The sequence below is a fragment of the Nerophis ophidion genome, linkage group LG12 (genome assembly GCF_033978795.1).
Source record: "Nerophis ophidion isolate RoL-2023_Sa linkage group LG12, RoL_Noph_v1.0, whole genome shotgun sequence".
Lineage (NCBI taxonomy): Eukaryota > Metazoa > Chordata > Actinopteri > Syngnathiformes > Syngnathidae > Nerophis > Nerophis ophidion.
The window spans coordinates 66,605,781-66,629,543 of NC_084622.1; the positions used below are offsets into that span (position 1 = coordinate 66,605,781).

The 23,763-nt window shown below is 39.8% G+C and overlaps 2 protein-coding genes across 5 annotated transcripts in view; one reads left to right on the plus strand and one right to left on the minus strand.

The window, feature by feature from the left end:
- Positions 1–4,765, minus strand: part of ferry3 (FERRY endosomal RAB5 effector complex subunit 3) — a 53,845-nt gene extending 49,080 nt beyond the window's left edge. The window contains exons 1-2 of one of the 3 annotated variants that reach the window (XM_061918021.1): positions 4,254–4,765; positions 688–876 (exon numbers count right to left, since the gene is read on the minus strand). In XM_061918021.1, the coding sequence (XP_061774005.1) occupies positions 688–868 (181 nt within the window). In that variant the 5' untranslated portion in view covers positions 869–876; positions 4,254–4,765. Of the gene's footprint in view, positions 1–687; positions 877–2,590; positions 2,908–4,253 lie in introns of those variants that run through there. The other 2 variants (XM_061918020.1, XM_061918019.1) reach the window with 2 other exon arrangements.
- Positions 4,225–23,763, plus strand: part of e2f4 (E2F transcription factor 4) — a 39,322-nt gene continuing 19,783 nt past the window's right edge. The window contains exons 1-2 of one of the 2 annotated variants that reach the window (XM_061918023.1): positions 4,225–4,661; positions 18,302–18,411. In XM_061918023.1, coding sequence (XP_061774007.1) covers positions 4,497–4,661; positions 18,302–18,411 — 275 coding nt within the window. In that variant the 5' untranslated portion in view covers positions 4,225–4,496. The remainder of the gene's footprint in view (positions 4,662–18,301; positions 18,412–23,763) is intronic. The other variant, XM_061918022.1, reaches the window with a different exon arrangement.

Consider the following 23,763-nt stretch of genomic DNA (forward strand, 5'->3'; position numbering starts at 1 on the left):
TGACAGTGACAATGATGACTATGAGAAACCTTGGAGAGGACCGCATGTGTGAGCAACCCCCCCCAGGGGACCGGAAGCCATGGATGTCGAGCGGGTCTAACATGATATTGTTGAGCACATCGGCACCCTGACGTGTCTTATTTGCACATAGAAAGTTGTGGTGTGACAAGGAATACAGTTTGAAATGTCAATATACAACTAAAGTAGACATGCTGAAGAGTATGCAAAATATTAGGGAGATGAAAGAGTGAACCGAGTTGCACATTTTAAAACCAGTCAACTGAGGCAACAAGATTTTTTCAAGAAAGCAACCGAAAAGAGCGATGCAGCAGACAAAGCGAGCTACATGGTGAGGGAGATGGTTGCTAAAGTGGGAAAGCCATTCAAAGAAGGTGAATTCATCATAAAGTGCATGTTAGATTTTTTTTAAGAACTCTTTTTTGCGGCCCAGCCTCACCCTGTTTCTGCATCCAGTGGCCCCCAGGTAAATTGAGTTTGAGACCCCCGCACTAGACTAAAGAGCCGCATGCAGCCCTCGAGCCGCGGGTTGCCGACCCCCGGTTTAAACGAACAAATCCAACAATTACGAATGTAGACACTATTTTATGATTGACGGGGAGTCAAAGAAACAATCATTCCGTTTCCTGCATATTACCAAAATGCAGCCAGTCACAACAGCATCCTTACCATGATCTATGTAGCAAGGTATTTTATGTAGCAGCATCAGACGTCCATGGAGGTCATTGATGTTCTCTTCAACAGGGAACTGCAGAGGCACTTTGAGGAGGCAGTTGTGTTTCCCCGCCTTGAACTCCAACACAAACTCCTTCTCAGTTTTGTTGCTTTCTTTTGCTTTGGTCCTCTTCATTGCACAAACTGAGGGCGGCAGACCTTAGACGTCACTTTAAATCTACTCTTATTGTCGAATGCAATGTACAAACCCCGTTTCCATATGAGTTGGGAAATTGTGTTAGATGTAAATATAAACAGAATACAATGATTTGCAAATCCTTTTCAAGCCATATTCAGTTGAATATGCTACAAAGACAACATATTTGATGTTCAAACGGATAAACTTTATTTTTTTTGCAAATAATCATTAACTTTAGAATTTGATGCCAGCAACACGTGACAAAGAAGTTGGGAAAGGTGGCAATAAATACTGATAAAGTTGAGGAATGCTCATCAAACACTTATATGGAACATCCCACAGGTGTGCAGGCTAATTGGGAACAGGTGGGTGCCATGATTGGGTATAAAAGCAGCTTCCATGAAATGCTAAGTAATTCACAAACAAGGATGGGGTGAGGGTCACCACTTTGTAAGCAAATTGTCGAACAGTTTTAGAACAACATTTCTCAACGAGCTATTGCAAAGAATTTAGGGATTTTATCATCTACGGTCCGTAAAATCATCAAAAAGGTTAAGAGAATCTGGAGAAATCACTGCATGTAAGCGATGATATTACGGACCTTTGATCCCTCAGGCGATACTGCATCAAAAACCGACATCAGTGTGTAAAGGATATCACCACATGGGCTCAGGAACACTTCATAAAACCACTGTCAGTAACTACAGTTGGTCACTACATCTGTAAGTGCAAGTTAAAACTCTACTATGCAAAGCCAAACCCGTTTATCAACAATATCCTGAAACGCCGCCGGCTTGGATGGGCCCAAGCTCACCTAAGATGGATTGAGGCAAAGTGGAAAGGTGTTCAGTGGTCTGACAAATCCACATTTCAAATTATATTTGGAAATAGAGGATGTGGTATCCTCCAGAACAGAGAGGAAAATAGCCATTCAGATTGTTATAGGCGCAAAGTGTAAAAGCCAGCATGTGTGATGGTATGGGGGTGTATTAGTGCCCAAGGCATGGGTAACTTACACATCTGTGAAGGCACCATTAATGCTGAAAGGTCCATACAGGTTTTGGAGCAACATATGTTGTCATCCAAGCAACGTTATCATGCACGCCCCCTGCTTGTTTCAGCAAAACATATGTTACAACAGCGTGGCTTCGTAGTAAAAGAGTGTGGGTACTTTCCTGGCCCGCCTGCAGTCCAGACCTGTCTCCCATGGAAAATGTGTGGCGCATTATGAAGCGTAAAATACGACAGCGGAGACCCAGGACTGTTGAGCGACTGAAGCTCTACATAAAACCAGAATGGGAAAGAATTCCACTTTCAAAGCTTCAACAATTAGTTTCCTCAGTTCCCAAACATTTATTGAGTGTTGTTAAAAAAAAGGTGATGTAACACAGTGGTGAACATGCCCTTTCCCAACTACTTTGGCAAGTGTTGCAGTCATGAAATTCTAAGTTAATTATTATTTGAACATCAAATATGTGGTCTTTGTAGTGCATTCAACTGAATATGGGTTGAAACTGATTTGCAAATCATTGTATTCCGTTTATATTTAAATCCAACACAATTTCCCAACTCATATGGAAACGGGGTTTGTACAATTATTGTCGAGTGCAATGTAGAACTTTTTTTTTTTAGAATCGACGGTATTTGAAATAAAGACAAACAATGACCAGTTATGGATTGATCAGAAATAAAGTATTAAATAAATAAATACATGGTTACCTTGGATTTGTTTCTTTAGAGATGTTAGCTTGGATGTTAACAGGATCGATCCTCAACGTTAGCTAGTATTTTTGCGAACGCTATAAAAAACTATGACAGGAAAGCCTTTTCCCACATTTTATAACAGTGCGGTTACACTTTTTATCCTCATTTTATCGATGAACAGAACCAAGAAAATATACATTTACCCGCGTGACAGAGGAACTACGGCACTGTTTTTCTTCCTGTTCCTGGTCAGCTGACCGACGCAAAGAGGAGGTGTGACAGCAGCAGCACTTTCGTCATTCTGAAGCATGCGTTCTAATTTAGTTTTTAGAAGCAGACAGACTGTTGACCATTTATTTAGACTTAAAATAAATACTGGTATTTATTTTAATGCAATTTGTTACCAGTAAAGGCCGAATAAAATATTGAAGAATTAAAAAAACATCTTCGGATAAGTACTTTCGGCTCTAAATTTCGGCCAGTATTATTTATCCCAGTGGTTCTCAAATGGGGGTACGCGTACCCCTGGGGGTACTTGAAGGTATGCCAAGGGGTACGTGAGATTTATTTAAAATATTCTAAAAATAGCAACAATTCAAAAATCCTTTATAAATATGTTTATTGAATAATACTTCGACAAAATATGAATGTAAGTTCATAAACTGTGAAAAGAAATGCAACAATGCAATATTCAGTGTTGACAGCTAGATTTTTTAGTGGACACGTTCCATAAATATTGACGTTAAAGATTTCTTTTTTTTGTCAAGAAATGTTTAGAATTAAGTTCATGAATCCAGATGGATCATTATTACAATCCCCAAAGAGGGCACCATAAGTTTATTACTTCTATGTGTAGAAATCTTTATTTATGAATGAATCATTTGTTTATTTTTAGATTTTTTAAGTTTTTAGTTATTTTTGTAACTCTTTTTCTAAATAATTCAAAAATGACCACTACAAATGAGCAATATTTTGCACTGTTATACAATTTAATAAATCAGAAACTGATGACATAGTGCTCTATTTTACTTCTTTATCTCTTTTTTTCAACCAAAAATGGTTTGCTCTGATTAGTGGCTACTTGAATTAAAAATGTAATAAATCAGAAACTGATGAGATAGTGCTGTATTTTACTTCTTTATCTCTTTTTTTCAAGTAAAAATGCTTACTGGGTACTTGAATTAAAAAAAAAATTCACAGGGGGTACATCACTGAAAAAATGTTGAGAACCACTGGTCTATCGGTATTTGCTTACATTTTATTTCCTTGACATGTTTTGCTGATGTCGTGATTTGCCCAACCGGATGTGTAGAGTGTTGGTTATTTTGAATGTGTGCATTATAAATGTATGTTTATTGTGTCAATTAAAAATAAATAAAAAAAGGAAAATAAAGCTGGCTACATCCGCAAATTGCATGAGCGCATGCGCGGTCACGTTTTCTTCAAAGTTTTGGGTCGATAAGGGTATGTCTACAAATAGCAATAATATAAAATCCACTTAAGGTAACTTTTAACTACATAAAATACCAAACAACTTAAGTCAGCCTTATTTTGGTATTATATTTATGCAAAATATTGATTTTGAATGTGTATGCGTCAAATAATGTTCGGTTGTGCGGGTTTAAAAACCTCCACATTGCTCGACGCTCTCTCCAATGCTCGAACAGTCCCGTCATACCTCGCGTGGCCAACGGCTCTCCCCAACCGACAGCTCGCTCAATGAATCATCGCCGGCTGATCTTAGCGCCGTATTTCGGAGCCATTCCGCCCAGGAAAGCGCTCTAATGCCACACACGCCACCGTCCTTTATTTCATTCGATTAAGGGCGGCGGAGCGTGCTTTCCCGGGCTCGCTTCCTGTTTTTTTTTTTTTTTGGAGGAGGGGGGGTGGTCGGCGAGGCTCTGGTCCCGGCAGCGGAGAGATGATGGAGCTGGAGTCGGCCAGTAACAGGGGCGAACTGGGGTCCATGGGGGACCCCCTGCAGCCGCAGACGCCGAGCAGACACGAAAAGAGCCTGGGACTCCTCACCGCCAAGTTCGTCACTTTGCTGCAGGAGGCGAAGGACGGCGTGCTGGACCTGAAAGCCGTGAGCATGCAGTCTTTGTTGTTCAGCTAGCACATGTCACCCCGCTGTCGGTCACACACTCCCGCTGGCCTGCCTGCCTGCTAGCCTAGCCTAGCTCCTTCACAGTCTCCGCCGGGAACGTGTCGTACTTCGCCACACGAACTTGAATATGGCGGGGTGTTTACTTACGACAAAAGTGTAGGAAGTTTGTGAATCGATGTCCGACCAACTTTTTTTTTTCCCAGACTGCCCCCCCCCCCCGGCAGTTTTCAAGTTTACATACCGTATTTCCTTGAATTGTCACCGGGGCACTAATTACTTTGAAACCTCTTCTCACTCCGGCACTTACCAAAGGCATGCAGTAAAAATGTGAGTGTGATTGATTGATACTTTTATTAGTAGATTGCACAGTTCAGTACATAATCCGTACAATTGACCACTAAGTGGTAACACCCAAATAACTTTTTCAACTGAGTCCATGTTAATCAATTGATGGCACAAATATATACTATCAGCATAATACAGTCATCACACAGGTTAATCATCAGAGTACATACATTGAATTATAGCTCGGTTGGTAGAGCGGCCGTGTCAGCAACTTGAGGGTTGCGGGTTCGATCCCCACTTCCGCCATCCTATTCACTGCCGTTGTGTCCTTGGGCAAGACACTTTACCCACCTGCTCCCAGTGCCACCCACACAGCTTTAAATGTAACTTAGATATTGGGTGTCACTATGTAGAGCGCTTTGAGTCACTAGAGAAAAGCGCTATATAAATATAATTCACTTCACTTCACTATTTACATTATTTACAATCTGGGGGTTATGTAGCACATGTGTCAAATACATACACACATTTGTGGAGACTACCGTATTTCCTTGAATTTTCGCAGGGCATACAGTATGTGCCTGCCTTGGATTACTGCCGGGTCAAACTCGCTTCGCAAAATAATTAGCACATGCTTAGTATTACCGCCTGGTCAAACTTGTGACGTCAGCAGTGACACTTCCCCTGTCATCATTTTCATAATGGAGGAGGCTGATTTCAATACCGGTAATTTGAAATCACATAAAGGGGAAGAAGATTAAGAGCTATTCAGTAGGACTTAAAGGCCTACTGACATGAGATGTTCTTATTTAAACGGGGATAGCAGCTCCATTCTATGTGTCATACTTCATCATTTCGCCATATTGCCATATTTTTGCTGGAAGGATTTAGTAGAGAACATCCACGATAAAGTTCGCAACTGTCGGTGTTAAAGGGGAACATTATCACAATTTCAAAAGGGTTAAAAACAATAAAAATCAGTTCCCAGTGGCTTGTTGTATTTTTTGAATTTTTTTTTCAAAATTTTACCGGTCCCGGAATATCCCTAAATAAAGCTTTAAAGTGCCTTATTTTCGCTATCTTCGAATCCACCGTCCATTTCCCTGTGACGTCATACAGTGCTGCCAATACAAACAACATGGCGGTTACCACAGCAAGATATAGCGACATTAGCTCGGATTCAGACTCGGATTTCAGCGGCTTAAGCGATTCAACAGATTACGCATGTATTGAAACAGATGGTCGGAGTATGGAGGCAGATAGCGAAAACTAAATTGAAGAAGAAATTGAAGCTATTGAGCGAATAGCTATTGACGCTATTCGGCCATAGCGTGGGTGTACCTAATGAAGTGGCCCATAGCATGACTGCCTTATTAGCATCGCCGGTAAAATGTGCGGACCAAACGATCAGGACTTTCGCATCTTGTGACACTGGAGCAACTTAAATCCGTCGATTGGTAAGTGTTTGTTTCGCATTAAATGTGGGTAACTAGTTTCAAATGTACATACAGCGAGCGTAAATAGCATGTTAGCATCGATTAGCGTAGCATGTTAGCATCGATTTAGCTGGCAGTCATGCCGTGACCAAATATGTCTGATTAGCACATAAGTCAACAACATCAACAAAACTCACCTTTGTGATTTGGTTGACTTAATGGTTGCAAATGCATCTGCAGGTTATCCATACATCTCTGTGCCATGTCTGTCTTAGCATCGCCGGTCAAATGTGGAGACACTCTGGTACATTCAATGGGGGTCTGGCGGCAGATTTCTTGCCAGTGGTGCAACTTGAATCCCTCCCTGTTAGTGTTGTTACACCCTCCGACAACACACCCACCAGGCATGATGTCTCCAAGGTTCCAAAAAATAGTCGTAAAAACGGAAAATAACAGAGCTGAGACCCGGTGTTTGTAATGTGAAAATGAATATGGCGGGTGTGTTACCTCGGTGACGTCACGTTCTGACGTCATCGCTAAAAGACAGATAAACAGAAAGGCGTTTAATTTGCCCAACTTCACCCATTTAGAGTTCGGAAATCGGTTAAAAAAATACATGGTCTTTTTCAGCAACATCAAGGTATATATTGACGCTTGCATAGGTTTGGTGATAATGTTCCCCTTTAAGACAAAAGCCCTGCCTCTAACGGAAGTCGCAGACGATGACGTCACATGTTTGATGGATCCTCACATATTCACGTTGTTTCTAATGGGAGCCTCCAACAAAAAGTGCTATTCGGACCGAGAAAACGACAATTTCGCCATTAATTTGAGAGAGGATGAAAGATTCGTGTTTGAGGATATTGATAGCGACGGATTAGGAAAAAAAAAAAAAAAGAGTTAAAAAAAACAACAACGCGATTGCATTGGGACAGATTCCGATGTTTTTAAACACATTTACTAGAATAATTCTGGGAAATCCGTTATCTTTCTATTGTGTTGCTAGTGTTTTAGTGAGTTAAATATTACCTGATAGTCGGAAGGGTGTCTCCACGGCCGGGTAGGGTTGGGTATCGTTTGAAATCGAACGATTCCGATTCTTTGTTTCGATTCCGATTCCTGACGATTCTCGATTCCGATTCTTTCTTTTAAAAAGATAAAAAGGCATGGTCAAAAAAAGTTTAGGATATTTCAAATGAGCTAGCTAACCTACAACAGTCTTTCTGAATGAAATAGTCTGACATTCTCCATCAATTTTAATTCTGTTAACTTTTTATGAACTTTACTATAAATTCCTCGCCGGTCTGTTTTCAACTAGAATATAAATATGAAATCTATGAACTTGAATATAGATATTATAAATTATGAATACATTTTCACAGGGGTACACTTTCATCAATAGAGCTTTATTTTTGAAAACCTCATGAAAAGACATTTACACACACAAGTGTATGATGCTGCAGGAAACCTCATGAAAAGACATTTACACACACAAGTGTATGATGCTGCAGGAAACCTCATGAAAAGACATTTACACACACAAGTGCATGATGCTGCAGGAAACCTCATGAAAACACATTTACACACACAAGTGTATGATGCTGCAGGAAACCTCATGAAAACACATTTACACACACAAGTGTGTGATGCTGCAGGAAACCTCATGAAAACACATTTACACACACAAGTGTGTGATGCTGCAGGAAACCTCATGAAAACACATTTACACACACAAGTGTATGATGCTGCAGGAAACCTCATGAAAAGACATTTACACACACAAGTGTGTGATGCTGCAGGAAACCTCATGAAAACACATTTACACACACAAGTGTGTGATGCTGCAGGAAACCTCATGAAAACACATTTACACACACAATTGTGTGATGCTGCAGGAAACCTCATGAAAACACATTTACACACACAAGTGTATGATGCTGCAGGAAACCTCACGAAAAGACATTTACACACACAAGTGTATGATGCTGCAGGAAACCTCATGAAAAGACATTTACACACACAAGTGTATGATGCTGCAGGAAACCTCATGAAAACACATTTACACACACAAGTGTATGATGCTGCAGGAAACCTCATGAAAAGACATTTACACACACAAGTGTGTGATGCTGCAGGAAACCTCATGAAAAGACATTTACACACACAAGTGTATGATGCTGCAGGAAACCTCATGAAAACACATTTACACACACAAGTGTGTGATGCTGCAGGAAACCTCATGAAAACACATTTACACACACAAGTGTATGATGCTGCAGGAAACCTCATGAAAACACATTTACACACACACAAGTGTGTGATGCTGCAGGAAACCTCATGAAAACACATTTACACACACAAGTGTGTGATGCTGCAGGAAACCTCATGAAAACACATTTACACACACAAGTGTGTGATGCTGCAGGAAACCTCATGAAAAGACATTTACACACACAAGTGTATGATGCTGCAGGAAACCTCATGAAAAGACATTTACACACACAAGTGTATGATGCTGCAGGAAACCTCATGAAAACACATTTACACACACAAGTGTATGATGCTGCAGGAAACCTCATGAAAAGACATTTACACACACAAGTGTGTGATGCTGCAGGAAACCTCATGAAAAGACATTTACACACACAAGTGTATGATGCTGCAGGAAACCTCATGAAAACACATTTACACACACAAGTGTGTGATGCTGCAGGAAACCTCATGAAAACACATTTACACACACAAGTGTATGATGCTGCAGGAAACCTCATGAAAACACATTTACACACACACAAGTGTGTGATGCTGCAGGAAACCTCATGAAAACACATTTACACACACAAGTGTGTGATGCTGCAGGAAACCTCATGAAAACACATTTACACACACAAGTGTGTGATGCTGCAGGAAACCTCATGAAAAGACATTTACACTCACAAGTGTATGATGCTGCAGGAAACCTCATGAAAAGACATTTACACACACAAGTGTATGATGCTGCAGGAAACCTCATGAAAAGACATTTACACACACAAGTGTATGATGCTGCAGGAAACCTCATGAAAACACTTTTACACACACAAGTGTGTGATGCTGCAGGAAACCTCATGAAAACACATTTACACACACAAGTGTGTGATGCTGTAGGAAACCTCATGAAAACACATTTACACACACAAGTGTATGATGCTGCAGGAAACCTCATGAAAAGACATTTACACACACAAGTGTATGATGCTGCAGGAAACCTCATGAAAAGACATTTACACACACAAGTGTGTGATGCTGCAGGAAACCTCATGAAAACACATTTACACACACAAGTGTATGATGCTGCAGGAAACCTCATGAAAACACATTTACACACACAAGTGTATGATGCTGCAGGAAAACCTCACGAAAAGACATTTACACACACAAGTGTATGATGCTGCAGGAAACCTCATGAAAACACATTTACACACACACAAGTGTGTGATGCTGCAGGAAACCTCATGAAAACACATTTACACACACAAGTGTGTGATGCTGCAGGAAACCTCATGAAAAGACATTTACACACACAAGTGTGTGATGCTGCAGGAAACCTCATGAAAAGACATTTACACACACAAGTGTATGATGCTGCAGGAAACCTCATGAAAAGACATTTACACACACAAGTGTGTGATGCTGCAGGAAACCTCATGAAAACACATTTACACACAAGTGTGTGATGCTGCAGGAAACCTCATGAAAACACATGTACACACACAAGTGTGTGATGCTGTAGGAAACCTCATGAAAAGACATTTACACACACAAGTGTATGATGCTGCAGGAAACCTCATGAAAACACATTTACACACACAAGTGTGTGATGCTGCAGGAAACCTCATGAAAAGACATTTACACACACAAGTGTATGATGCTGCAGGAAACCTCATGAAAAGACATTTACACACACAAGTGTATGATGCTGCAGGAAACCTCATGAAAACACATTTACACACACAAGTGTGTGATGCTGCAGGAAACCTCATGAAAACACATTTACACACACAAGTGTATGATGCTGCAGGAAACCTCATGAAAAGACATTTACACACACAAGTGTATGATGCTGCAGGAAACCTCATGAAAAGACATTTACACACACAAGTGTATGATGCTGCAGGAAACCTCATGAAAAGACATTTACACACACAAGTGTGTGATGCTGCAGGAAACCTCATGAAAAGACATTTACACACACAAGTGTATGATGCTGCAGGAAACCTCATGAAAACACATTTACACACACAAGTGTATGATGCTGCAGGAAACCTCATGAAAACACATTTACACACACAAGTGTATGATGCTGCAGGAAACCTCATGAAAACACATTTACACACACAAGTGTGTGATGCTGCAGGAAACCTCATGAAAACACATTTACACACACAAGTGTGTGATGCTGCAGGAAACCTCATGAAAAGACATTTACACACACAAGTGTATGATGCTGCAGGAAACCTCATGAAAAGACATTTACACACACAAGTGTGTGATGCTGCAGGAAACCTCATGAAAAGACATTTACACACACAAGTGTATGATGCTGCAGGTACTTAAACATGTTACCGTGCTCCCACTGATGGGCTAACCTGGTGCAGAAAAGCAAATAAACAATAAGAAACAACTTGATTAGCAGCAGGTACAGTATAAAATCAGAGACAGTTCTCGTTTAGGAAAATGACCATATCCGCCTTCTCAGGCAGGATGCGGGAGCGTTCTAGACAGATAGTGTTTCCTGTCGAAGACGGGACACGCATCTATTTGTACTCTCTGAACTCGGGGGTGCTCCATCATGTTTTTAGTAAAATAAAGCCAAACTTTCGACCGTCGACGCCCGTTATCCATCCTTGACTGACTCACTATGCTAACACTTCCGGCGGTGGGCGCTTCTTCGTTGGTGTTCAGCGGCTTCTTCTTCCGGGTCGGCGTACTTATTATTTTTTTCCGGTCGGCGGACTGGGTATCGAAAGTAGGAATCGAAAATTTTAACTTTCAAACGATTCCGGGAGAATCGGAAAGTTAGTCCCGGTTCCAATCGATACTCGATACTCGATACCCAGCCCTACTCAGGGAAGTCGACGGCAGCTTCATGGACGACACAAGCTCAGCTTTTCTCCGGTAAGAAGCGACCTTTTAACCACAACTTTCTCACCGAAACCTGCTGGTTGACATGTGGTCGGGATCCATGTTCCCTTGACCGCTCTGATCCATAGTAAATTTTCACCTCCGGGAATTTTAAAGAAAGAATCACCGTGTGTTTGTGTGGCTAAAGGCTAAAGCTTCCCACCTCCATCTTTCTACTGTGACTTCTCCAATATTAATTGAACAAATTGCAAAAGATTCAGCAACACAGATGTCCAAAATACTGTGTAATTATGCCGTCAAAGCAGACGACATTTAGCTGTGTGTGTGCGTAGCGCTCATACTTCCTAAAAACCCGTGACGTCTTGCGTACACCTCATTACACGATGTTTTCAAAACGAAACTCCCGGGAAATTTAAAATTGTAATTTAGTAAACTAAAAAAGCCATATTGGCATGTGTTGGTTGCAATGTTAATATTTCATCATTGATATATAAACCATCAGACTGCGTGGTGGGTAGTAATATCTTTCAGTAGGCCTTTAAGGTCCAAGCTTACATCACACTCAAATTTTTACTGCATGCCTTTGGTAAGTGCCGGAGTGAGTAGAGGTTTTAAAATAATTAGTGCATGCTTACTTTTACCGCATGCCTTTGGTAAGCGCAGGAGTGACAAAAAGGTTTTAAATTAATTAGCGCCCCTCCGCCAATTTAAGGAAATACAGTATTAGGCTCTTGCCTTTCTATTTACTCTTTGCGTGCTTCCTAGTCACGTGACCGCAACAGTCCAATCAGCTGTAGTTGTATGCCGGTAGCAGGAAGTGACTGGTATGCTCTTGCTCTATTTACTCTTTGGGAACTCGATTTTCCCACGCCGCCAACTCCAGCGTGCCCTGTTTGTCTGTCGGAGCGTCGGCTCCACAGGTATAATAATAAAACATAGCTGCTTACTGTTCTTTTTAGCATACCGGTATTCAATAGCTTGGACCTTAAAGGCCTACTAAAATGAGATGTTCTTATTTAAACGGGGATAGCAGCTCCATTCTAAGTGTCATACTTCATCATTTCGCGATATTGCCATATTTTTGCTGAAAGGATTTAGTAGAGAACATCGGCGAAAAAGTTCGCAACTTTTTGTCGCTAATAAAAAAAGCCTTGCCTGTACCGGAAGTAGCAGACGATGTGCGCGTGACGTCGCTGGTTGTGGAGTTCCTCACAGCCTCACATTGTTTACAATCGTAACCACCAGCAGCTAGAGCGATTCGGACCGAGAAAGCGACGATTCCCCCGTTAATTTGAGCGAGGATGAAAGATTCGTGGATGAGGATAGTGAGAGTGAAGGACTAGAAGAAGAAAAAAAAGGACGAGTGCAGTGGGAGCGATTCAGATGTTATTAGACACACTTACTAGGATAATTCTGGAAAATCCCTTATCTGCTTATTGTGTTACTAGTGTTTTAGTGTGATTATAAAGTCATACCTGAAAGTCGGAGGGGTGTGGTGACCGCCAGTGTCTCTGAGGGAAGCCATGGAGGAGCCAAGAAAGTCGCAGCTGCCTCTTGGACAGCTGCAGGAGGAACGACTTATTACCACAATTTTCTCACCGAAACCTGCCGGTTGACTTGTCGTAGACAAACATGTTCGTTTGACCGCTCTGTTCCATACTAAAGCTTCACAAAAAACAAAGAAACACCGGCTGTGTTTGTGTTGCTACAGCCAGCTGCAATCCACCGCTTTCCACCGAAATCTTTCTTCTTTGACTTCTCCATTATTAATTGAACAAATTGCAAAAGATTCAGTAACACAGAGTCCAGAATACTGTGTAATTATGCTATAAAAACAGACTACTTTTATCCGTGATCGGTGCTAGGAGAACATGTCCGCTACCACCGGTGACGTCACAAGCACGCGTCAACATAAATGTCATCATTCCGCGACGTTTTCAACAGGATACCTCGCGGGAAATTTAAAATTGCAATTTAGTAAACTAAAAAGGCCGTATTGGCGTGTGTTGCAATGTTAATATTTCATCATTGATATATAAACTATCAGAATATTGGCATGTGTTGCAATGTTAATATTTCATCATTGATATATAAACTATCAGAATATTGTCATGTGTTGCAATGTTAATATTTCATCATTGATATATAAACTATCAGACTGCGTGGTGGCTAGTAGTGGCTTTCAGTAGGACTTTAATCACAGCAGTATGATGGTTCTATGTGTCTACATTAAAACATTCTTGTTCATACTGCATTAATATTTGCTCATTTTAAACTTTCATGCAGAGAGGGAAGCCACAATTAAAGGCCTACTGAAAGCCACTACTAGCGACCACGCAGTCTGATAGTTTATATATCAATGATGAAATATTAACATTGCAACACATGACAATACGGCCGCTTTACTTTACTAAATTGCAATTTTAAATTTTACTTGAATTATCCTGCTGAAAACGTCGCGGTATGATGACGCGTGCGTGTGACATCACAGATTGTAGCAGACATTATTTTCCAGCCCGATCCAAACTATAAGTCGTCTGCTTTAATGGCATAATTACACAGTATTCTGCACATCTGTGTTGCTGAATCTTTTGCAATTTGTTCAATTAATAATGGAAACATCAAAGAAGAAAGATGTAGGTGGGAAGCGGTGTATTGCGGCTGCCTTTAGCAACACAAACACAGCCGGGGTTTCCTTGTTTACATTCCCGAAAGCTGACTGTGAAGCTTTACTATGGAACAGAGCAGTCAAGCGAACATGGTTGCCTACCACATGTCAACTGGCAGGTTTCGGTGAGAAAATTGTGGTATTAAGTCGGCTCTTACTGTACACATGAGCGGAGAGCTTGCGTCCCTTTTGCAGCTGCGGACTCTCTTGCCTCCTACCACCGGCCGCCCCCGACCGTCGGATGCTTACACCGTGGAGGGGGGGGGGGGGAGAATCTCAGCCAAGCTGCCTTGCCTCGTCGAGAAACATTGCTTCCCATGGAGACACTGGCGGTCACCACATCCGTGGCCACACCCCTCCGACTTTCAGGTACGACCATATAATCTCTCTAAAACACTAGTAACACAATAAACAGATAAGGGATTTTCAAAAATTCTCCTAGTGTGACAAAAAGCTCAGGGTGTCCCAGGTTAACAGACAGTGTGAGGAGAAGGAGGAGGAGTTTTGTCCTTTCAGAGTTGCCGTGGGGCTGTGACGTAGGGTGTGTGGTTGTGAAGAGAGAGGTGTAAAGGAGTTCACATTAAAGAAGCGGTGGCTACCGGACCTGCTCTAATGTCTCCCGTTTATTATTTTATTATATAAGTGCACTGTATAGGCGAACCCAGGACACGCTGCTACACTAGTAAATGTGTCTAATAACAAATGAATCGCTCCCTCTGCCCTCGTCTTTTTTTGTTTGTTTGTTTTTCCCTAGTCCTTCACTCTCATTTTCCTCATCCACGAATCTTTCATCCTCGCTCAAATAATGAGGAAATCGTCGCTTTCTGGGTCCGAATCACTCTCGCTACTGGTGGCCATGATTATAAACAATGTTCAGATGTGAGGAGCTCCACAACCTGTGACGTCACACGCACATCGTCTGCTACTTCCGGTACAGGCAAGGCTTTTTTATGAGCGACCAAAAGTTGCAAACTTTATCGTCAATGTTCTCTACTAAATTCTTTCAGCAAAAATATGGCAATATCGCGAAATGATGAAGTATGACACATAAAATGGAGCTGCTATCCCCGTTTGAATAAGAACATCTCATTTTAGTAGGCCTTTAAGTCAATTTACCAAACTGTATTTATTAAACAGTTATTAAGCAGTGGCACAAACATTCATGTCATTTCCAAAACAGAAAGTCATTTTAGAAAGAAAGACATTTTAAAACAAGCTATTAGTGCACTTGTGTGCTTGATGTCACGAAGATGAAATATCAAAACAACACTAAATTAAAGTGCACTTTTTGTACAGAACGCCACTACAATAGTTTAAAACAAATAAAGTGCACGTTTGTGCATGATGTCACACAATATTTTTTCAATTAGTGTCAAATAAAAATGAGCTACATAATAGGAAATCAAATAGTGTATGTCCTTCACTATGTGGTAGGTTCCTGCAGACGTTATCTCCTTTTGTTGTTGACTATTTTTTCATATGGTGTTGATCTGGAAATGGTTGCTTGGGCATTTTGTTGGTGTTGCAACGATGTTTATATATATATATATATATATATATATACATATATATATCCATCCATCCATCCATTTTCTACCGCTTATTCCCTTTTGGGGTCGCGGGGGGCGCTGGCGCCTATCTCAGCTACAATCGGGCGGAAGGCGGGGTACACCCTGGACAAGTCGCCACCTCATCGCAGGGCCAACACAGATAGACAGACAACATTCACACTCACATTCAAACACTAGTGCCAATTTAGTTTTGCCAATCAACCTATCCCCAAGTGCATGTCTTTGGAAGTGGGAGGAAGCCGGAGTACCCGGAGGGAACCCACGCATTCACGGGGAGAACATGCAAACTCCACACAGGAAGATTCCGAGCCTGGATTTGAACCCAGGACTGAAGGAACTTCGTATTGTGAGGCAGACGCACTAACCCCTCTGCCACCGTGAAGCCCATATATATATATATATACATATATATATAATGTTATACTCTCTCTAACTCCTATCATACTTGTCAATTTCATGTTAATATAACTGCTTACTTTTTGCTGCTAAACTTCTCAGACTTTACGAAACACTTATTTCTAGCTTAGCAACTAGTATGCCTGCTCCTGGCTTGCTCTTAGTGTGATACATACATGTTTAGCCTCGTCCTCCAGTGATAATGTTACAAACCCTGTTTCCATATGAGTTGGGAAATTGTGTTAGATGTAAATATAAACAGAATACAATGATTTCCAAATCATTTTCAACCCATATTCAATTGAATATGCTACAAAGACAACATATTTGATGTTCAAAATGAAAAACTTTTTTTTTTTTTTTTCAAATAATCATTAACTTTAGAATTTGATGCCAGCAACACGTGACAAAGAAGTTGGGAAAGGTGGCAATAAATACTGATAAAGTGAGGAATGCTCATCAAACAGTTATTTGGAACATCCCATTAGTGTGCAAGCTAATTGGGAACATTAATCACCTCAATTGTGGCAAATATAATTCATATCTTAAGCAGGGACGGGGAATTTACGATTCAAAATAGATTCCCGAATCAATACGATTCTCGCAATATAGTATTTGGTATAAAAATGAAAATAAATCATTTTCAAAACCTGTTAGAGGTTACAAAAACTCTTGTTGGCTTTGGACGTATACGTGCAGTGAGTAAGCAAGCATGTAGATGACCTAAATATGTCTTCCTAAAATTGATACTTTAAGAAAATATTAGGGGTTTTTCCTCACCGATTTAAAAAAATATGCATTGATTTAGAATCGTACCAAAATAAAATTGCTATTTGAATGTAAATAGATCAAAGTATCATTCTCAGGTAACTTTATCACTGGAGGACGAGGCATAACATGTTACCCACCGAGAACAAGCCAAGCGCAGGCATGCTAATAGCTAAGATAACTGCTATGCTAGCTTTAACAACACCAAGAAATAGGTGCTTGGTAAACTTAAAGAAGTGTAGTTTGAACTGTGTTAGCAGAAAGTAGTCCGGTATCAACAGAAAATTAACATGTAAATACATTTTTTTTTGCTGCAGCTGTTACATATACTGTAATATTATTATACATGGTAATTGGGATTTGTTATATATTGTATATATTATATGCAAATATAATATAATAATATTATACGGCAGGATATATTATATGTTTTATTATATATTGCTACTATGGTACATTTTTAGTCTACTTTGTACCTGCATCCTTACCCTCACCATCTTTTGTAACGGAGCGACTTTGTGGAATAATTTTCCTTTTGGATCATTAAAGTTTGTCTAATAAGTGTCTGGAGAGACAATAGTAAGAGGGCCTATTGAGTTATACATATCAGTATATGGTCGATATTTTTATTTTTTTTAAATATTTTTTTGTTCTTATTAATAATGTTTACAAATTCAGGGACGAAGTCCCTGCACACAGGAAGACTTTGTGGGCAAAACACAAATGATCAGTAATAAATACTAGTTTTTGCTTTTGTTAAGTTATTGTGTACTAATTAATACTTAATTGAAATATTGTGTTGACATTGGTAAACTGCCAACAACACTCATTATAATTTACAGTTAATACATGTCACCCGTGGATGATAGAAATTGGCAGCATAAAACGCTTGACTTTCAAAATTCCTTACTTAAGGAATTTTGTACGTAAAAATTGAAAGTAAGAAATTCATGTTTTTTGCCCTATGATACGCTTTTTAACAAAATCTCCTTCCTGTAAAGTTTGAGGATATCCATGCCTAATCTTTTTCAGCGCATTCTCCACTTGTGAAAGGTCACCAGTAACAAAGAGTCGTTACATAATTGGGTCTTAAACTGTTAACGTTTCCTCATGTTCAAGTTTTTTGAGGCTGCACCTGCAGCTCCTTGTGCCAGAGCTTCGACTTATCAGCGCGCAGACACCGTTATCGCCACTTTTATTGTGCACCAACTTGACACAACCCAACAGCGAGGAAGGAAGTTGAACAACTACACTTTTTCCGTAATGGTTTTAAGACGCTGAATTCGATGCCACAAAAAGCCTGTGTTATTCCAATGACACGTCAATAATATTCAGCATTGTTTTGTGCTTTGTTTCTGTTCTGTTAATCAGGCTGCAGACACTTTGGCCGTGCGGCAAAAGCGGCGGATCTACGACATCACTAATGTGCTGGAGGGAATTGGCCTGATAGAGAAAAAGTCCAAGAACAGTATCCAGTGGAAGTAAGGACACTCATCATTTAGTTATGTTTCCCAACTGACATCCGATACTGACAAATCTCACGGCACATGAATTATTTGGCAACCACAGGTTAATGATGTTTCTTCTGCATTTACTGTATTTTCCGGACCATAGTGCGCATTGGATTATAAGGCGCACTGCTGATGAATGGTCTATTTTTGATCTTTTTTCATATATAAGGCGCACCGGATTAAAAGGAGCATTAAAGGAGTTTATATATATTTATATATACAGTCAAGAAAATAAGTACTTGAACACCCTGCTATTTTGCAAGTTCTCCCACTTAGAAATCATGGAGGGGTCTGAAATGTTCACGGTAGGTGCATGTCCACTGTATGAGAGATAACCTACAAAGAAAAATCCAGAAATCACAATCAATGACTTTTTAACAATTTATTTGTGTGATTAAGCTGAAAATAAGTATTTGAACACCAACATTTATATTTGGTAGAGTAGCCTTTGTTTGCAATTACAGAGGTCAAACGTTTCCTGTAGTTCTTCAGCAGGTTTGCACAGACTGCAGGAGGGATTTTGGCCCACTGATTTTTATTATTTTTAACCCTTTTGAAATTGTGATAATGTTCCCCTTTAAAGGAGGACTAACAGGTCTTTGAGGATCAGAATTCAAGCTCATAGACAGGTGTTCAAATACTTATTTTCAGCTGTATCACACAAATAAATTGTTAAAAAATCATAGATTGTGATTTCTGGATTTTACTTTTTAGGTTATCTGTCATACAGTGGACATGCACCTACCGTGAACATTTCAGACCTCTCCATGATTTCTAAGTGGGAGAACTTGCAAAATAGCAGGGTGTTCAAATACTTATTTTCTTGACTGTATATATATAATATATAGTTTTTTATTGTTATTTTTTTTTCTAAAATGAAAACACTTCCTTGTGGTCTACATAACATGTAATGCTGGTTCTTTGGTCAAAATGTCAAGCCGTTTTCTGACAATCGCTTCAGGATGCGCAATTTTGCGGGCGATCTTGAGCTGTTCAAGTTTCTCCAAGTTCTCAAGTATCTCAATATTTTTTCCGTAAAGTCAAAACAAAGCAGTCCTAGTTGCCTGAGGTACTGACTATGCCATTATTTTGACTTAGTAAATATTGACTTACGAAGACAAAAAGCAAGCGTTTGCTTACTTACAGTAAGTCAAATACAAATTAGGCAACAAGAGAAATATCCTACAATTGTCTTTTGTAAAGTAAACTGAACAGCCGATATGGGCATCTACATCAACTATATGAATTGCCTGAGAAGCTAGACCGGACAAAAAAATAAATTATTTAATTTTTTTTAGGACTTTAGTTTAGGCGGTGGCTCTTTGCCTTAACAACAAAACGCTGCGGGAAACCCTGTATAGACATACTATACCTAGCAAGCGTATTATATTACCGCATTTTCCAGATCATAGGTCGCACCGGACTATAAGGCGCACTGCCGTTGAATGGTCTATTTTTTTATCTTTTTTCATATGTAATGCGCACCGAATTATAGGGCGCATTAAAGGAGTCCTATTATGATTTTTTTCTAAATGTAAAACACTTCCTTGGTGTCTACATAACATGTAATGGTGGTTCGTTGGTCAAAATGTTGCATAGATTGTTTTACAGATCATCTTCAAGTCGCTTTCTGACAGTAGCATCAGGTTGCACCGTTTTGTGGGTGGTCTAATTTACGTGGCTCACCTTCGGCAGCGTCTTCTCCCCATCATCTTTGTTGTAGCGGTGTAGCGTGCAAGGACGAGAGTAGAAGTGTCAAAAGATGGAGCTGTTTTAATGACATTCAGACTTTACTTCAATCAATAACGGTGCAGCATCTCCTCATCTGTGGCTTACTAGTGCAACAACAACGCCGGATATGTGTCCCGTGAAAAAACGTCAGAACGGAACTCTAATAACTAAAGTTGATTAGTAACTTAATATATGTTTTCCATATATTTAAAAACCAATTTGTGGTTATTGATATCAACATACAGTACAGGCCGGAAGTTTGGACACACCTTTTCATTCAATGGGTTTTCTTTATTTTCATGACTATTTACATTGTAGATTGTCACTGAAGGCATCCAAACTATGAATGAACACATGTGGAGTTGTGTACTTAACAAAAAAAGGAGAAATAACTGAAAACATGTTTTATATTCAAGTTTCTTCAAAAATAGCCACCCTTTCCTCTGATTACTTTTTCACACACTTGGCATTCCCTCGATGAGCTTCAAGAGGTGGTCACCTGAAATGCTTTTCACTTCACAGGTGTTCCTTATCAGGGTTGATTAGTGGAATTTTTTGCTTTCAGGGGGTTTTCAGGACCTTTCGCAAAAATAGCAGGTCAAAAATCATCTCCATGACAACACTTTAGTGTTTTTAAATGTGAGTCTTTAACAAGTTTTTATGAACTGAACTCATGGGCCGCTAGTTGAATAGCCCAAATGATGTAAAGGAGGACCTAGAATGGAACCTTAAGAAGCACTACTAATACAACTAAAGAATTTGAAAAAGTAACTACTGACTGCATATGAAGTATACAACTTACAGAAACATCTTAGTTTCATAAATCATATTATTATAAAATGTGTAACTTTTAAAAAGGAGACTACCATATTTTTCGGATTATAAGTCACAGTTTTTTTCATAGTTTGGCCGGGGGTGCGACATATACACACACAAATCGCCGGGGGTGCGATTTATGTGTGAAATTATTAACACATAAACACTATAAAATATCAAATATTATTTATCTCATTCGCGGAAGAGACGAAGAAAATGTCAACAATCGTCACACACACGTCAACCAATAAGAATTTGGCGGGGGAGGGTCATGGCAGAAGTGCATTGTGGATCATGGGATGCTAACTGCTATATGCTACTGCCGTAGCTATTAACATTGATCATTTCAACGTTGGCGGTAACTTATAAAAACTGAGAAGGGCTGAACAAAAATGGCACCGAAAAGTAAAATTATGTAGTGCAGATTACAAGCTGGACGTAGGGAAATATGTAGCAGAAAACGACAAGAGGAAGCGGCGCATACCTTTGGAGTTGGCAGAGTTGTTCAGAGGGGACATCGAGGAAGAAGATTTCATCGGATTTATCGATTAGGAGTGACAGATTGTTTGGTAAAGGTATAGCATGTTCTATATGTTATAGTTACTGCCAGGCCAAAAAGTATTCAGTGAGCCAGCGATTGTGCAAGTTCTCCCACTTCAAATGATGACAGAGGTCTGTCATTTTCATCATAGGTACACTTCAACTGGGAGAGACAGAATGGGAAAAATAATCCAGTAATTCACAATGTAGGAATTTTAAATAATTTATTTGTAAATGATGGTGGAAAAGAAGTATTTGGTCAACCATTCAAAGCTCTCACTAATGGAAGGCGGTTTTGGCTCAAAATCTCACGATACATGGCCCCATTCATTCTTTCCTTAACACGGATCAATCGTCCTGTCCCCTTAGCAGAAAAACAGCCCCAAAGCATGATGTTTCCACCCCAATGCTTCACAGTAGGTATGGTGTTCTTGGGATGCAAGTCAGTATTCTTCTTCCTCCAAACACTACAAGTTGAGTTTATACCAAAAAGTTCTATTTTGGTTTCATCTGACCACATGACATTCTCCCAATCCTCTGCTGTATCATCCATGTGCTCTATGGCAAACTTCAGAAGGGCCTGGACATGTACTGGCTTAAGCAGGGGGACACGTCTGGCACTGCAGGATTTGATTCCCTGTCGGCGTAGTGTGTTACTGATGGTAACCTTTGTTACTTTGGTCCCAGCTCTCTGCAGGTCATTCACCAGGTCCCCCCGTGTGGTTCTGGGATTTTTGCTCACCGTTCTCATGATCATTTTGACCCCACGGGATGAGATCTTGCGTGGAGCCCCAGATCGAGGGAGATTATCAGTGGTCTTGTATGTCTTCCATTTTCTGATAATTGCTCCCAAGGTTGATTTTTTTCACACCAAGCTGCTTGCCTATTATAGATTCACTCTTCCCAGTCTGGTGCAGGTCTACAATTATTTTCCTGGTGTCCTTCGACAGCTCTTTGGTCTTGGCCGTAGTGGAGTTTGGAGTCTGACTGTTTGAGGCTGTGGACAGGTGTCTTTTATACATATAACAAGTTCAAACAGGTGCCAATAATACAGGTAACGAGTGGAGGACAGAAGAGCTTCTTAGAGAAGAAGTTACAGGTCTGTGAGAGCCAGAGATCTTCCTTGTTTGAAGTCACCAAATACTTATTTTCCACCATCATTTACAAATAAATTCTTTAAAATTCCTACAATGTGAATTCCTGGATTTTTTTCCCACATTCTGTCTCTCACAGTTGAAGTGTACCTATGATGAAAATGACAGACCTCTGTCATCATTTGAAGTGGGAGAACTTGCACAATCGCTGGCTGACTAAATACTTTTTTGCCACACTGTATTTGAATGACTTTTACCATAATATGTTACGTTAACATACCAGGCACCTTCTCAGTTGGTTATTTATGCCTCATATAACGTACACTTATTCAGCTTGTTCACTATTCTTTTTTTATTTTAAATTGCCTTTAGTAGTAGTCACTGCCGTTGTGTCCTTGGGCAAGGCACTTTACCCACCTGCTCCCAGTGCCACCCACACTGCTTTAAATGTAACTTAGATATTGGGTTTCACTATGTAAAAGCGCTTTGAGTCACTAGAGAAAAGCGCTATATAAATATAATTCACTTCACTTCACTTCACTTTCAAATGTCTATTCTTAGTGTTGGATTTTATTAAATAAATTTCCCCCAAAAATGCGACTTATACTCCAGTGCGACGTATATATGTTTTTTTTCCTTCTTTATTATGCATTTTCTGCCGGTGCGACGTATACTCCGGAGCGACTTATAATACGAAAAATACGGTACTTAAGGGGTGCCTTGAGGAACGCTTCAGTTATGTAAGTCACAAGTTATGACCGCAGTGTTTTATGTTTGCTGGCAAGGTTAAAATGTGAATGCCAGGATCTGCTAATGTGTTTACAGTGGTCCAAGTTCCTTTATAAAAACTGCAGTGTTTTTAGGAATTTACTGCCTAAATGTTTGTTTCACAAGTTTTGACTGAACTCGGGGGGCCAATTTGGTGTAATTTCTAAGCTTTTTTTTTCTAAATAGCCCTGCCTTAAGTATACCATAGTACAGTGGTTCTCAAATGGGGGTACTTGAAGTTATGCCAGGGGGTGTGTGAGATTTTTTTTAAATATTCTAAAAATAGCAACAATTCAAAAATACTTTATAAATATATTTATTTAATTAATACTTAAAAAATATATGAATGTAAGTTCATAAACTTTGAAAAGAA